Source organism: Carex rostrata, chromosome 26, assembly GCF_964058835.1.
Source record: "Carex rostrata chromosome 26, lpCarRost1.2, whole genome shotgun sequence".
In the NCBI taxonomy this organism is placed as follows: Eukaryota; Viridiplantae; Streptophyta; class Magnoliopsida; order Poales; family Cyperaceae; genus Carex; species Carex rostrata.
This window is the reverse complement of record NC_135943.1, coordinates 7,236,888-7,251,681: the sequence shown is the minus strand read 5'-3', so window position 1 is coordinate 7,251,681 and position 14,794 is coordinate 7,236,888. Positions and strand designations below refer to the sequence as shown.

At 37.8% G+C, this 14,794-nt stretch overlaps 1 protein-coding gene across 1 annotated transcript; it reads right to left on the bottom strand.

Moving 5' to 3' along the window:
* Positions 1 to 815: 815 nt before the first annotated feature.
* On the bottom strand, positions 816 to 6,332 carry LOC144544263 (protein decapping 5-like). The gene is made up of 8 exons (XM_078292721.1): positions 5,987 to 6,332; positions 5,543 to 5,643; positions 5,387 to 5,464; positions 3,409 to 4,461; positions 2,973 to 3,056; positions 2,272 to 2,442; positions 1,821 to 1,931; positions 816 to 1,370 (listed from the first exon to the last, which is right to left on the bottom strand). The coding sequence occupies exons 1-8, from the start codon at positions 6,183 to 6,185 to the stop codon at positions 1,185 to 1,187; spliced, it is 1,983 nt and encodes a 660-aa protein (XP_078148847.1). The 5' UTR covers positions 6,186 to 6,332; the 3' UTR covers positions 816 to 1,184.
* Positions 6,333 to 14,794: the final 8,462 nt, after the last annotated feature.

The following is a 14,794-nucleotide window of genomic DNA, read 5'->3' as shown; positions in this document are numbered from 1 at the left end:
TAATATGCCTGCCGACAAATTAAGTAGTATTAGCTATTAGTTAGTTGCATATTTTAACGTAACACTTTATTTGTGTAAGCATCATTCCTTATTAGTGGAACTGGTGAACCGCACGAGCTGCTTACCAGCTTGTTTTTATTTTCATCTCAAGGGACATGGGGAAATTAATGTCAATTGTCTACCACATGAAGATCGAGAAAAAGAAAAAGCGTAATGTATAATTATGTATGTCCAGCTGGTCCAAGTAGACTTTTATTTATAAACCATAACCATGGTGCAGGTAGCTGTTAGCCAATAACTCGGCGAATCAGACCAGGATGTTCAGCTCTATCTCTCTCCATTCAATGATTGTCCTCAGAAAGAACAAATCATATCATCCACATCATTCCTTATTAACTGAATAACCAATATATATAGTAAACAGCACGTTTGACCTGCACGGAGCCCTAATAAATTAAATTAATAATGGACTTATACTATTCCTCTACCGAGATCATAGATATAAATTAAACTAGTCACTAGATAGATCATAGATATAAATTAAGAAAGCCTCAAAGTACGCAACTAATTAAACGGAACGATTATTAAAACCAGAGCAATCTCACCCCCACACGTGTTAACTGCATTTTATAAATCCTCGTTGACTCAGCTCAGCTCCTCCATGGATAGCAAGTCCAATTACTGTCCTTTCTTCCCCAGGAAACGATTATTTAAAACTATTGGACAAGACGAGACATTCTCAAAATTATTACGCTCTAAAACGAAACATTGTGGGAATGGGCCGGAAGCCCGGTAAACTGTTAAAAATAAAGGCCAAGGATAAAACTAGCCATAACACTAAATTTTACGAAATAGTACAACATATAAACCCCTACATATCATGTTGCAAGATGAACTTTGGATCAAAAGGATGTACCAAGACCATTGACTTCTAAGGTACAACAAATCTACGAGTACGACCATAAAACCCTACATACCAACTTATCCCCCACCTCTTGACTTCTCATCAACCCTGAATTCTTTTTCTAAGTTAAAAAGTTTAGTATCCAAACAACATCTAGACAGAAACATACAAGAGTTACTGCGAGTCAAGTGCTTTTTATTTTGTGAATAACCACAACTAAAGTTTACACATACAAAGCATGCCCGCCTTCTGATCCAATAGGAAAGTTAACTCCCCTCATTTAGGAAGTATGGTTGTTGTAATTGGTCCCACGGGACCCGCGACCTGGGTTGTAAGCACCATATCCGCGGTTATTGTAATAAGAACCACCTCTGCCACTACCACCGCCACGGTAACCACCTCGAGGCCCACGGCCCCCGCCTCGCATATGCATTGATCGATGGTGCCTTGGGAAATTCCCAAATGTCTGGAAAACAAATGAAAATTTTAGTCTCAAACAGAACAGAAACCTAATTTTGTTGAAAACTGCTTTCTTCTGTTTTGTTTCTGCCAAATTAAGATGTTTTCCTTTGTGTCCTGTAAGTTGTGTAAAAATTTTGCTAAGTATCAAAACACTCATATGGAAGTACTACGTAAAATGAGAAAATCACGTAACACCCTGCATGTGGGTAGTGTCACATTAACCTGGAAATTATGAGGTATGTCCTTTGCACTCCTTTATTCCAATGTACAAAAGAAAGATGTTAAAATATATTCCTCTGGCACTGTTCTATCAGTTAAATAGGAACAAGAAATTAGCAATATAACTCGACTATTTCCGAAGACATCCTAGTAGAATAATTTAAAAGATATTTACACAGTACCTATTTTGTTTTCAAGGATAATATTAAGATATTTCCAATTTTGTTTTGCATACCTCAGTGTCAATTTTTAATTGTTCGGAAAATTTGGGGCGCCCATTGCGAGAGTTCTGATCAAGTGAGGTACAAGAGAGAGAATCAAAGAAGTCATCCTTCACATAAACAGGCTACATCAAAAAAAAAAAAAATGCAGTCAGTTCCACACTATAAAAACACTCAGGACAGTATCATAAAAAAATTTCTTTGTTCACTGTTCTGGGGTCAGATTTGACTTTTTGTCAGGCTTTACCTGATGGATTGATTTCCAACTGATAATAAAACAAAAGAGATATATTCCTTCGTTTTTTTCTCATCTTTGGATTTTCATAAAGCACGAACAGAATACAGGTCATCTGTTATCCACCAATCAAGTGGGGAAGCAGTTAAGACGTTGTTGAAAGGATTGTAGAATCATTAGAAAAACTATGAAGCCAGTACGGATTCAGTACCAGAGATAGAGCTTTGTACCTTATCAGTTTCTGATTCCTCATCATCTAGAACTTCATCACCCTCAAAGTCATCAGATTCACCATGGGCCTTGCTTTTACCAAGATGGCCCCAGACTTCATCCTTGTTGAATTTCTCATTCATCGCAGTAAAATCAAAATCTTCTGTGAACTTTGTCACCTGACGAGAGAACTGCACAACAAATAAAAAGAAGTTGAAATAAATTTTAAACAAATACATTTAAAATGGGGTGCAACCTTAACCCACAATGGCCCCAATGATAACGCATAGGATCAAAATGGAGGCTTTGGTCAGTGTCTCTAGCCTTCTAGCAGAGACACACTGCTTCTATCATTGTACTAGAAAATGGGAACTCAACTCAAAGATAAAGGTGAATTCCAGGTTTTTGCAAAGCTCGAAATGCTAAGCTTCTAAGTTCTAACAAGACCAATGTTCTATACAAAGCAATATATCACAGAGAATACAATCCTACAAACAAACAAGAATAAGCAGTTCTTGCTATAAGCAATCAACTGACCAGAGCTCAGGTATGATCTGACCAAATTTACTTTTAACATGAAAAAATTAATGACTCCAGCCAGATCCAACTCATAGTCAACATTAAATGCTGAGCTTAAGATAATACTACTGTGAGTGTCTGCAGGTACGTGTATGCAAGTTTGTGTGTGCACAAGTGACTGTAAATGTGAGAGGGGACATACAGCACTAGGTCCTCTTCCTCTGCCACGGCCCCTGTAGTTGTTATAATTATGGTGATGGACGTATGATGATGCACCTCCACCAGTCTACAACAGCAATAAGTACAAATTTCAGCATAAACAAATTAACACAAATTAAGCCAAGGAAATAGTTAATTGTAATATAATAGATATTGGAATCCCAAGCATAATTGTACAACTAGTTCTGTTATGGCGACGTATCCTATAGATCAATTTTAATTAATTGTTACTTTCCTTAACTACTCTGCTTATTCCTTAATCAAATACCACTTTGAAAAGGTAAAGAAACTATCAAAAAGTTTATTGGAAGTGCAGCCATGGTCCTAAATGTATGACCAAGCGATTTATATTAGCAAACAAAGCAAGAACCTAAAAGACTTGTTCTTCTCTCCATATATATAATTTTAAAATTGTGTACCTTGTATGGAGCTGTCATAGGAGATGGCAAAAGAGGCTCTTTAGTCTCTGCAGGTACCTGAACCGGTGGCTCTGGCAAAAGTGGCTCATCCTTTTTGCTCTCAACTGGTTCTGACAATATGTGTCCACTTCTATTCATCTCAAACGATTTTGGCTCAGCTTTTTCACTAATCTCAACTGCCTTAATATCTACCTCTCTGGAGCTAGTTTGTACTGGTACAGAAGATGAAGAGGGAACTGTACTAGTAGTAGCATGAATAGCCTGTAAGAGTTGACCAGGTGTCACCAGTGGTACACTCGGTTCAACTGTTGGTAAAGCCTGAGGCACATTTTGAGACAGGAGGGATGCTGGCTTATTTGTGGAGAGAGAAGGGGCACTTGGTTCAAGTGGCATTGACATAGAGATACCAGCACCTAAATTTGGAGAGAAGCCTGAAATAGATGTTGCAGGTGGCTTATTTGGTGCCAGATTTATTGGGTTTGTATCAGTACCAGTAGAAACACCTGCAGGAGTTGGAGCTACATTTGTGGGAAGAGAAACAGATGAAAGGTTTAGGGCACTTGTACTGCCCAGTTGTACAAAGGGAGGCAACTCAGGCAAATTTTGGGGTAGACCCTGGGACCCAGTATTAAGACCTGGGTATTGCAAGGTACTAGGGATAGACACACCAGGTGGGGCACGTATGAGAGATGGTTGTTGCAGCTGTGGTTGTGGTATCTGGTGCTGCTGTAACTGGGGTTGTTGTAACTGTGCTGGCTGCATGTGAGGGAACCCAGTTGTAGGATAGTATCCTTGCCAGTAAACAGGAGGAAGTGTAAGCCCAGATCCGTTAGCAGCTGGCGGTTGAGCTGTTTGTGGGCCCCATGAGGGTAGAGCTGACCCAGGTTGATACAGAGGGAGATTGCTCTGAAATGGGGCTCTTTGCTGGAGCCCAGATCCAAATTGAGTTGCATGGGCTGGGGGCAGATCTGCTGTAAGGGGAGATGTCGCAGGACCACTTGCAAAAGAGGGCATGCTTGCAGTAGTAGGAGGCGGCGGCCTCGTATAATGTGACTGCGATATAATTAGGAAAAAATGTAATTTATAACGGAAAGAATACAACGTCAAAAGAAGAAAAAGTAACTCCTTTACCATTTACAGAAGTATCGTGGCATATTACAAATCACTTTACCATTTAACATCATTTGGAACAAAGCATTACATATACCCATGCAAAACAGGAAATACCATGCAGAATCCTATAAACCACAGGATGTATCACAGTAAATCTCTATAAAAATAACAACAACATTCTTCCGCCTTCTACCATTCCCCCATCTCAAAACTAATCCAAGCTACCCTTCTTCCTCACCATCAATAATTAGACAAAAAAAATTATAGAAAGATAAATATATAGCTAATGCTAACGACTGCACTGTATGGAGTCACTCTGAAAAGTTGGTCATATATATGGTAAAATCTAACTAACAATCTGATATTGTTTCTATTTATGATTTTGTAAGCTTTAGGAAATAATGAAATTATAAGGACAAACCAATGAACTTTTGCCGTGTGGCAAAGAAATACAATTAACAACTAGTGTGATTGACTACAATTGGTTGATAGACCTTCTATGTATATTACATGTGACCTTTCTGTGTGTTTTAAAAGGACAGGAAACGTATTCCATAAAAGGCTGTGATAGTAGGAGAATACATCACAAAGCTCTAAAAATGTTTATAACAAAAAAAAGGAAAATTGAAGACAGTCTAATTTATGAAAAGGAGACATTTTGAAGAAAACTTGCAAAACAAGCCTGGTGGAGTGCAGTAAATTAGCAATAGCATACCACAGACTGAAATTATTTTAGTGATATGAATGAGAAATTCTAATAACAATTGAAAAGATGCTTCTGGTATAACAGAAGTCCTATGTTTCCAGGTACTATTATAAGCCAAGCATCATACATAATAAAAAATTACAATTTGTGCAACGGTACCTGAATAATAGCCGGGTCATTGTGTATGGCTGCGGGTTGAGCAGGTTGAGCAGGCACCGAAGACTTAACTTGCAAATCCTGTCACGAAACAAGAAACAATGATTAGTTGCATAAAACCCCTCTCATACATCGACATTTTCATGCTTTAATATTCACCTTAATATCGCTTCCTCGAAAGAGAATAAACTCGTATATTTTGTCACTAGCAGGGATTTGTTGGCCATCTTTTTTTCTTCCCTCAGTCCCAAAAGAGCGCACTACAAAACAAGATTAAATATTTAGTAATATATCATACATTTGGGGACTATAAGAATATTTCAGGGGAACAACACTAAAAGCCCCACAATGAGCAATACAACTACCCCAAGGAAAGGATCTTTGCACAAATCTAAGGATTAGAAGAACATACTCTACAAACACCAAAACTTGTACTAGGTATTTGACGAAATTCAAAGCGGGTTAACAATATCTGATCCGTACAGTTAGAGTGTCAAAGACAACCTCCCTAGAAAATAGAAGATCTCTATGCCTAGGTTTGCATTGTAGACACTTTGAGGAGACTAATAGAAAAATTAAAACAGGAGAAAAAGGTCGAGTTACCGTTTCTCAGGCCGATGCTGGATTCTTCGGTGTTAATCGTGTACAAAACCCCCTCGTAACGAATCTCGCTCTTAGATGTGAGGCTTATCAAGCTCCCGATATACGAGTCTGCTGTCGCTGCGCCGCCAGATCTACCCGACGCAGCCGTCGATTTCTCCGGGGATGCCGTGACGGCGCTGGAACCCTCCGACGACGCCATCGGAGAAGAGAACAGGAGGAAGAGAGGGAAATTTAGTAGCTTTGTAAAGAGAGAAAAGGAGAGGTAGCAAGGTGTTTTCTTCAGAGAAGGAGAGAGAGAGGTGGAGAGAATTGCGGCTTTAGGTCTTTAAGCAGTCGCTTCGCTTCGCTTCGTACTCGTCTCTCGTCTCTCGTCGCGTTTAATGATAATAGAATAGATATATTCGGACGAGGGAATTGAAATTGTTGCTTACGTCTGGTTTACATCAAAACTGTGTACACCGTTCGGCCAAGTGCTCTTTCAATTCGGATATGTTAAATTAAGTAGCTCAAATTTTGAATTTAGATCTATACCGTCCGATCTGCTTCAGCACGAATATTAAGGAACCCGTGCATTCCAACTGAGACTGAATTGGCACAAATTCTGATCCAACGGTCTGGATCTAAACTCAAATTTTGGGCTACGTTGGTGGATTGGGATTCAAATATGCTTCTTTTCTTAAGAAAAGGAGAACCATTCTATTCTTTCATCCGAACTGTTTAATATCGATCACACGGCTTCAGTTACATCTTATTGGTTTTAATAGATTATATTGATATAAAAGAGAAAAAAAATAAATTGAAGCCGTGTGATCGATTTTAAACGGTTCAGATGGGAGAATAGGAGGGTGCTTCTTTTCTCAAGAAAAGGAGCAGATTTGATTCCAGTGGATCGTAACACGTATCCTCTGCATTAACTCAAAAGAGAATCTTGTAAGTTAATGTATTTCGACCGTCTGATTTTAAATGAAATCAATCCAACCGTCTGATTTTTACACGTGAGCTTTTTAATATTAGTGCAGATCTAATCCGCACAAATTTTAAAGCGAATTGGATAGTTCAGATGCATTAACTTAAAATATTCATTTTTAGTTAAATGCAGAGGATACGAATTGGGTGGATCGGACCCCTGTTGTAAAGAGACTAATCTTGCTTTAAATAGTCATCGCGCTGGAATTTTAATATTTTCGTTATTAAAAAAAAGTTAATTAAAGAAAAAGAGATCAATTAAAATGAAAATCACAAAAGTTAGTACCGAATTGAGTATACCGAAATTTTGATTCGATATGAAAAGTTGAAAACCCGTGATTTTTATTTTTACCCAAAAAAAAATTCTATATATTATAATAATTGAGCAATATTGCGGTAATATACATATTCTGGATCAACTTGTACTATATATATGAGGAGAGTTCAAATGTACCCAAATTTTTATGCACCCAAATGCACCTTATTATTTTTCTCTATTTTTAAAGTCCGAATAGTCAATCTGAACCATTAGATGCGATCTATATATTAAGATGTGCTTGGAGACCAAATTTTACATTTTTTGGAATTTTTTTACTATTTATTAAGCCACTTTGAAAATCGCTAATCCAATGGTCCAGAAAATGTAAAATCAGTGATTTTCAAAGTAGCTTAATAAATAGTAAAAAAATTTCAAAAAATGTAAAATTTGATCTCCAAGCACATCTTAATATATATATCACATCTAACGGTTCGGATTGACTATTTGGACTTTGAAAACGGAGAAAAAAAATTGAAAGATAGAGTGCATTTGGGTGTACAAAAATTTGGGTGCATTTGAACTCTCCTCATAGATATATATCTCTATTTCAAAGTTCAAACAGTCAATTCAAACCATTAAACACAATCTTCATATGAAAATGTAATTAGCGGTCAAATTTACATCCTTTGAAATACTTTTTACTATTTTCTTTAAACAGGTACAAAATTAAATTACTTAATATCATTTTATAACCTGCCAATATATTTGTCGACCTAGTGAAATGCATGCTCATTTTTTTTACCTCGTTAAGGTACATAACTCTTCAATTAAAATATAATTTAACGAATAACGATCACCATTAAATTTCCCTCGACCTTGCGCTAAATCCCTCGCTCTCCTCAAAACATGAAGTCGTTTTCTCTGCAAAACATGGAGTCGTTCTTCTCTCTATTTTGCTCGGCGCCGTCCATCTCCGTTGACGTCACCGCTCTCTCTCTCTCTCTTTTCTCCAATCTCTGTAAGAACGAGGTTAGCTTGCTTCCACGTTCTCTCTTCTTTTACAAGATAGATTCGGCTGCTTTCGTTAGTTTAGTTACATTGTTTGCTGAAAAATTATTTGTTGTTTATTGTACCCAATTTTACGTGTAGGGTTTTCTGCAATTGGGTAAAAAAAATGAGCATCAACAAACCAAATTCCCCGTATACTGTTTGTCAATCTTTTGTTCTAATTTTTTGAAAAATCAATTATTGTCCAAAATGGAAACTTAAAAGGCAAAATCAAATTGTGAAGGAAGACCTAGCCGCTCCCTTTCCCTCTTTCGCTCAGAGAGAAAAAGAGAGAGGTCGAGAAATCTAGCTCCCCTTCCTCTATTTCTCTATTTCTTTTCTTCTTCTTTTTATTTTTTTCTAGATCTCAATCCAATATACTAGTATACTCCTCTCTCATGTCTCTATCTCTTTGAACGGAGAAAAGGACGAGGGAGAGGGGAGGGAGTCGAGTCGAGCAAAGCCAACCGAAGTCGAGAATGTGGTATTGTCATAGCTTGAAGCATATGGTCTCTATCTATCTCAATTGGAGCGAGGTGGTGAATTGATCCGGCCGTAGAAGCATCGCAGTGAGTAGATCCGGCCGTCGGAGTGCGGCGGTGAGTAGATTCGGCCGTCGGAGTGCAACGGTGAGTAGATTCTGTCATTGGAGCACTGCGGAGAGTAGATCAGACCTTCTGAGTGCGGCGGTGAGTGTCAAAGCGTATCGGTGAGTAGATTGGACATTCAGAGTGTGTAACGCCACGCTATTTTAGATATAATATTTAATAAAAACCTTATTTAAAAACTGCATGAACTATCTCTTCTGACGACCATCCGAAATTAACTTCAATTGAAATTTTCAGATGAACAACCGTTAGTGTTATAATCACAGATCACTCATAATTATTAGGATTTGAATGAAATTTAATACCTAAAAAGATAACTTCATGATCTCCAACTTTCATGTAGAAGTCTACCAAAAATTCCGAACATAGGATTGTCAATAAAATTGTAAAGTCAGTAAACATTTCTGTCCGGAAACTGCAGACCTTCATCGACCATTTTTATCTTTTCTCATCACTGGAAACTCCGATTAAGGTGAAACCAGTTGCGTTAGAATCATAACAAAAAAACCTACAACTCTTATGTGGAAAATAATTTCATATTCCGAATCCATAATTCTAGTATTGTCAATCTGTGAAGATGCAAATTTAAAGCAGCAGAAACAGATTTATGTTCTTAGTCCAAATTGATAAAATTAAATTGACTATGGCCCATAAAGGCTCATTTCAGCCCAACCCAAAAGTAGAAGGCAGCCCCAATCTCACATGTATATAACCCCCCCCCCCCCCCTCCAACCCTAGCCTCTAGGGGTGTTCAAACGGTCGGTTCGGTTGGAACCGAAGTTTAAATGTCAAACCAAACTTTTTCTCGGTTTTTAAAAATAAAACCGAATCGAACCAGTTAAACATATCAACCGATTAAGAACTGAACCGAACAAATCGAATTAAATTTCGGTTTATTCGGTTAAACCGAAATAGGACATGAGACTAAAAAAAAAGCACCTAAAGTTCTTGAAAATTTTCAAAAAATAAAGTGCAAAATATGAAAGACAACTGCCCATTGATAACTCTTTACTTACCATCTTGATCTCTTTATTTGATCAATCAAACTTAGTAATCTGTCAAATTCAGAAAAACGAGAGGAAATAGAGAATAGCAGCACGTCAAATTCAGAAAGAACTAAAGGAAAAAGGGAGACAACAATTAGAAAATAAGATCGCATGAGTATTAGAGAGAGAGGAGGAGAGCAATCTGCCATGAGAGAAGGAGAGTGAGATTGAGTAGTGAGCGTTTGTTTTTCAAAACAGAAAAAAAAAATAGAGTGGGGAGCCAAGGTAATTTTAGGTGGGAAAAGGGTTAGAGAGAGAGTTGGTGGGGAACAGCTCAGCACCTGAGTTTGGTTTTCAAAAAGAAGATTGTTGGGTTGAGAAAAAGAGTGGGAACCGTTTGAATATTATATTATAAGTATGGGTTCGGTCGGTTCGGTTCAGATGACTTTAAAAATTTCTCAACCGAACCAATTAAGAAAAATCGAAATAACTCAAAAACTAAACCAAACTGAATTATTTAAACCGAAAAACCGATCCATTTAAACCGAAAAATTTCGGTTCGGTTCAAAACCAAATAAACCGAACCATTTGAACACCCCTACTAGCCTCCACTGCCCCCTCCCCTCTCCCCCAAATCAGATCCGAACCCCTGGTGGATCCAAACCGTCCAGTCAGCTTTCGCGAAGAACTACCATCCGTACGTTCAGAATATGAACTAGACTTCAACACGGAAATTGTAGTGGTCGAAGATACGGACGATTGAGCACTAGATTCACCTCGATCCGAGCTTCCACCACCGAGATATGGCCAAAACCGTGGCTGTTGTTCATACTCAAATCAGAAAACCGAGCTGAACCAGTCAGCCGAGTTCCGCAGGGACCTGCACTCCATACGTCCGGAATCTCAAGGATCCTGCAAGATGGAAGTTGTAGTGCTCACAGATACGGATCCGTTAGCACTGGCCTCACCCCGATCGGAGTCTCCAACACCGAGAACCATCCAAAACAGTCACTGCTGCGCGTATCTTTTCTAAACCGCAAACTCCAAGTAATAAAGTTTCGAACAAAAATCTTAATTTCTTTCTTAGTGATAAATACTTGATTATTAAGTTGTAATCTATAATAGACCAAAAATATATTCCTTTTGATTATAGATACTCATTATTCTCTTAATAAATATTAAATGGATGTGGTCTCAAATTCGTGATACATGTGGAAAACTTGTTGCTAGATTTATCATCCAAATTATTCTGACTTAGTTTATTTATTTATGATTATCAAAGGTATATAATAAGTGAATTAAAATGATCCTTAACATAAAGTGTCAAATTGTTTTGATTGTTTTCATTCTCTTAATTGTTAAATTGGCTTGACTTAATAGTATTATAATATCAAAGCATTAAACAAATTAAATTTAGATGTTAAGACTATAATAATAAATAGGGAACTTAGAAAATAAGAACACGTGAACTCAAACCTTATTAATTAGAGGTATGTTCATTTCTTAGGTTCGATTCTTGTGGAACTAAGAGACGTAGATAACGGTCAAGAATTTACTACGCAAACAGGTGCGGGCTTCCTAGACTTTATAATACTATCTTACTTGTCTATTGTCATTCAACTGTTTATCATTATGGCATTAGTTGGATGTATGCATGTTGTTTCGAACGTTCGTATGATATGAGTAGAACATAAATTGCATGAAAGGATAAGATTCATACATTGATGGATGGACTTGCATAAGTAGGTTGTGTTGAGCATAGCAGGCATTGTGTGATTAAATGATTCTATGTGAAATGAATGGATAAGGAAAGTGAACAGGGGCCGATATGCTTGCATATTGGGATGTATACATTGGGTCTGGTATTCGACTGGACCCCTCGTTAATGTGGCGTTGGTTGGATTTCTCGTCGCGGGTCAAGACCTAGCGTAGGGTGAATTCCCCGTCTAGTAAGACAGCCTCCCACTGTTGGTTGGATTTCCCAGTGAGGTGGCGGCCTTCCAATGTTGGATGGATTTCCCATTGGATAGGCATGTTTGAATGTGAAAGTATATGAAAGTAGAAGTAATGATAAAAGATGCATTGCATTTAGAAAAGACATACGCATTATATTTCTTTTCATGTTTGTGAGAATAAAGTAAAAGTTTTATAAACTCTGGGCTGGAACTAAATCCCGCACTGAGAGAAAGTTCGATCTCTCACCCGTTCCATTTTATATGGGTTCCAGGTAATGAAGAGGAGGCCTACGAACAAGTTCGTGAGTAAAAGAAAACGAAAGGATCCATGTTTAGGATAAATGTCACTTAAGTTTATCTTGTTTTCGTTTGTTTATTTTCCAGTAAATTGGTACACTTCAACATGCATGGTTGTTATCGTATTTGTAACCATGTATGTCGTGACCACCGTTGAACTATCTTAGCTATTGTTGTAAGACTTTTATTTGTGAAATTGATGTAGCATTTATGAATTTTATTGATAATATATTTGATGTGTGTACGCCTTACGTATAAATACGTGACGGGTTGTCTCGGGGTGTGACAGAGTGCAGCAGCTATCAGACGAAAACGAATTCAATCGTGAAGAAGGTTAGAAAAAAAAATTAGAGTGTTTAAGGGTGTAAATAATTAGGATTAGATGTTGAAAGTTATTGGATTTATTAATTGGTACGTTCGTTATGGGAAACTCGAATCCAAAAACCTGACCCGTTATGAAGAGGTACAGATTTGTTATAAAGAGGTGCATTGGTTTTTATATAAACTCTATTCTTCTGTCTCTTCAAACAATAAGATAACGATAACAGTAACTGCCACTGTTTTGGAAAAAGGAAAACATTATGTTAATACTTGAAGGTCTTAGGTCGTGGAAAACACAGGGCTTCTGGCTTCGGCTTGTGATTCCTTGCAGAACCAGTGATACTGGTACACTTATAAGATCCGCTTCTGCACAAAGATTAACGGAGTAATTTGTAAGTTCTATCCGTTAATTAACAAAAGTAGTTTAGATAAATTAATGAGAATAAATTAGGAGTTTAGATTTAGGAATTATAGTTATTTGACTCGTTGTAAATATGTTTTTTATCAATGAAATTGTTAGTTGGCATTTAAAGTCACTAACTTTAAAAAAAAATCAAATTGTGAAGAATGAATAGCAACCAAACTTACGTACGCTTGAGAAATAATGACCAAACGAAAGTGATGTTGTTTAATCAATTTTGCTGTGATGTCGTTTAATCAATTTTTATGATATCAAAAAAATTTAAATTAATGTCTGGGAATGTTCGCGGGTTAGGTAGTGATGAGAAGTGTAATGTTGTAAGAAATATCATCAAAAATTCTAGATGTGAGGTGGTGTTGTTTCAAGAAACGAAGTGTAATCGAATTGACTTTGCTTATGTTGTGCGTTTCTTGCCTTCGTTTTTTTCTCATGAAATTGCGTACAATTTAGCAATCAATTCTACATGAGGTATGATTATTGCTTGGAAGCGCTCCTTTCACTTAGTAGCATCCTGGTCAACTAGGCACACCTTATCGGTTCAACTTAGGCATACGGGTACAAATGAAATTTTCACCATATCAAATGCCTATGGACCAACAGATGATGCCTTGAAGGAGGGATTCATTCAAGAACTCAGACTCTGTGCTGCCCGAAGCAATTACCCGTGGATACTCACGGGAGACTTCAATCTAGTCCGTTGGTTGGTGGATAGATCAAGTGGCACGCATAGTTTTCGTTTAATGGATCTTTTCAATTTATTTATCGCAAACGTGGGAATTAGAGATACCCAACTGCAAAACAGGCTATATACCTGGACGAGTAAGAGACTCGTACCTTCCTTTTCTAAACTCGATCGGGTATTCACTTCTAATGAATGGACCACTGCTTACCCCATTATTACCTTGGAAGCCTTAGAGGTTCTAGTTTCAGACCACACGCCTTTGATAGGCCTAAATTATATACATATTTGATCTGATTTTTATCACGAAATAATATCAAATATCTTGTATTTTGAATATAAAGTGAATAGAATACACCTAGAATCAAGTTACTGTGTTTGCTTGATTTTAACTTGCAGGAAATGAAGAAAACCGAAGAAAAATGCTCAGTGCGGACACATGGTTTGCGATATGACTGCACTAAGTACTTAGATGGATTTCTGGACGCACGCCAATTTTAAAAAGGTATAATAAGCTATACATCAAAATCCGTGCGGATGAACGGATATTGATGAGGACGCATGGATCTCGATGCAGCCGCACTCTGGGCGCACAGGAAAAGTCCAAGCCTAGTGCGGATCTCGATGCAGCCACAGTGCGGATGGTGCAGACGCAGTGCGGATGGTGCAGACGCAGTGCGGATGGTACTGTAGCAGTGCGGACGCACTATAGCAGAACGCATAACTGGAGCCTGAACTTAAAACGGCCATAACTTTTGACTCGTAACTCCGATTAAGGCTTGTGACCACTTTTTGGAAAACTAGAGAGAAGATCTACAACATGAAAAATCAAATTTCTCCCAGTGCGGATGAGATCACCCGAAGTGCGGCCCGGAGCACCCGCACTGGACCCGCAGAAAGTCAAAAATACACATTTTCAACATGGTTTCTATTTTTGGCGCAACCTGGACACGTTTTTACAGTCAAACATGGACAAGGCATTCTGGGAAACAATCCAAATATAGCACCCACTAACTCCACTTCCTAGCCTCTTAATTGGGCATGGTCCTTGGCTATAAAAGAGGGGGTTCATTCTCCATCCATCCTCATCTCTTTCCATCTTCCACACACATCTCCTCCTCTTTCATTCTCTCTCTATACACAATACTTAGCGATAAATTCTGGAGAAAATGAAAGCTTTCAAGCAAGGAGAAGAAGAGTTTCCTGAGCAAGAAGTCGGCAAGATAGAGGTTTTTGATTTGTCAAAGGGTGTAATTTCTTCCTTTATTT

Excerpts from the sequence above, each read along its gene's own strand:
- LOC144544263 (XM_078292721.1), bottom strand. The coding sequence starts at position 6,185 with ATGGCGTCGTCGGAGGGTTCCAGCGCCGTCACGGCATCCCCGGAGAAA. Across the intron at positions 5,465-5,542 it reads TTCGAGGAAGCGATATTAAG|GATTTGCAAGTTAAGTCTTC; the intron begins GTGAATATTAAA and ends GTTTCGTGACAG. Across the intron at positions 4,462-5,386 it reads ATGACCCGGCTATTATTCAG|TCACATTATACGAGGCCGCC; the intron begins GTACCGTTGCAC and ends ATTATATCGCAG.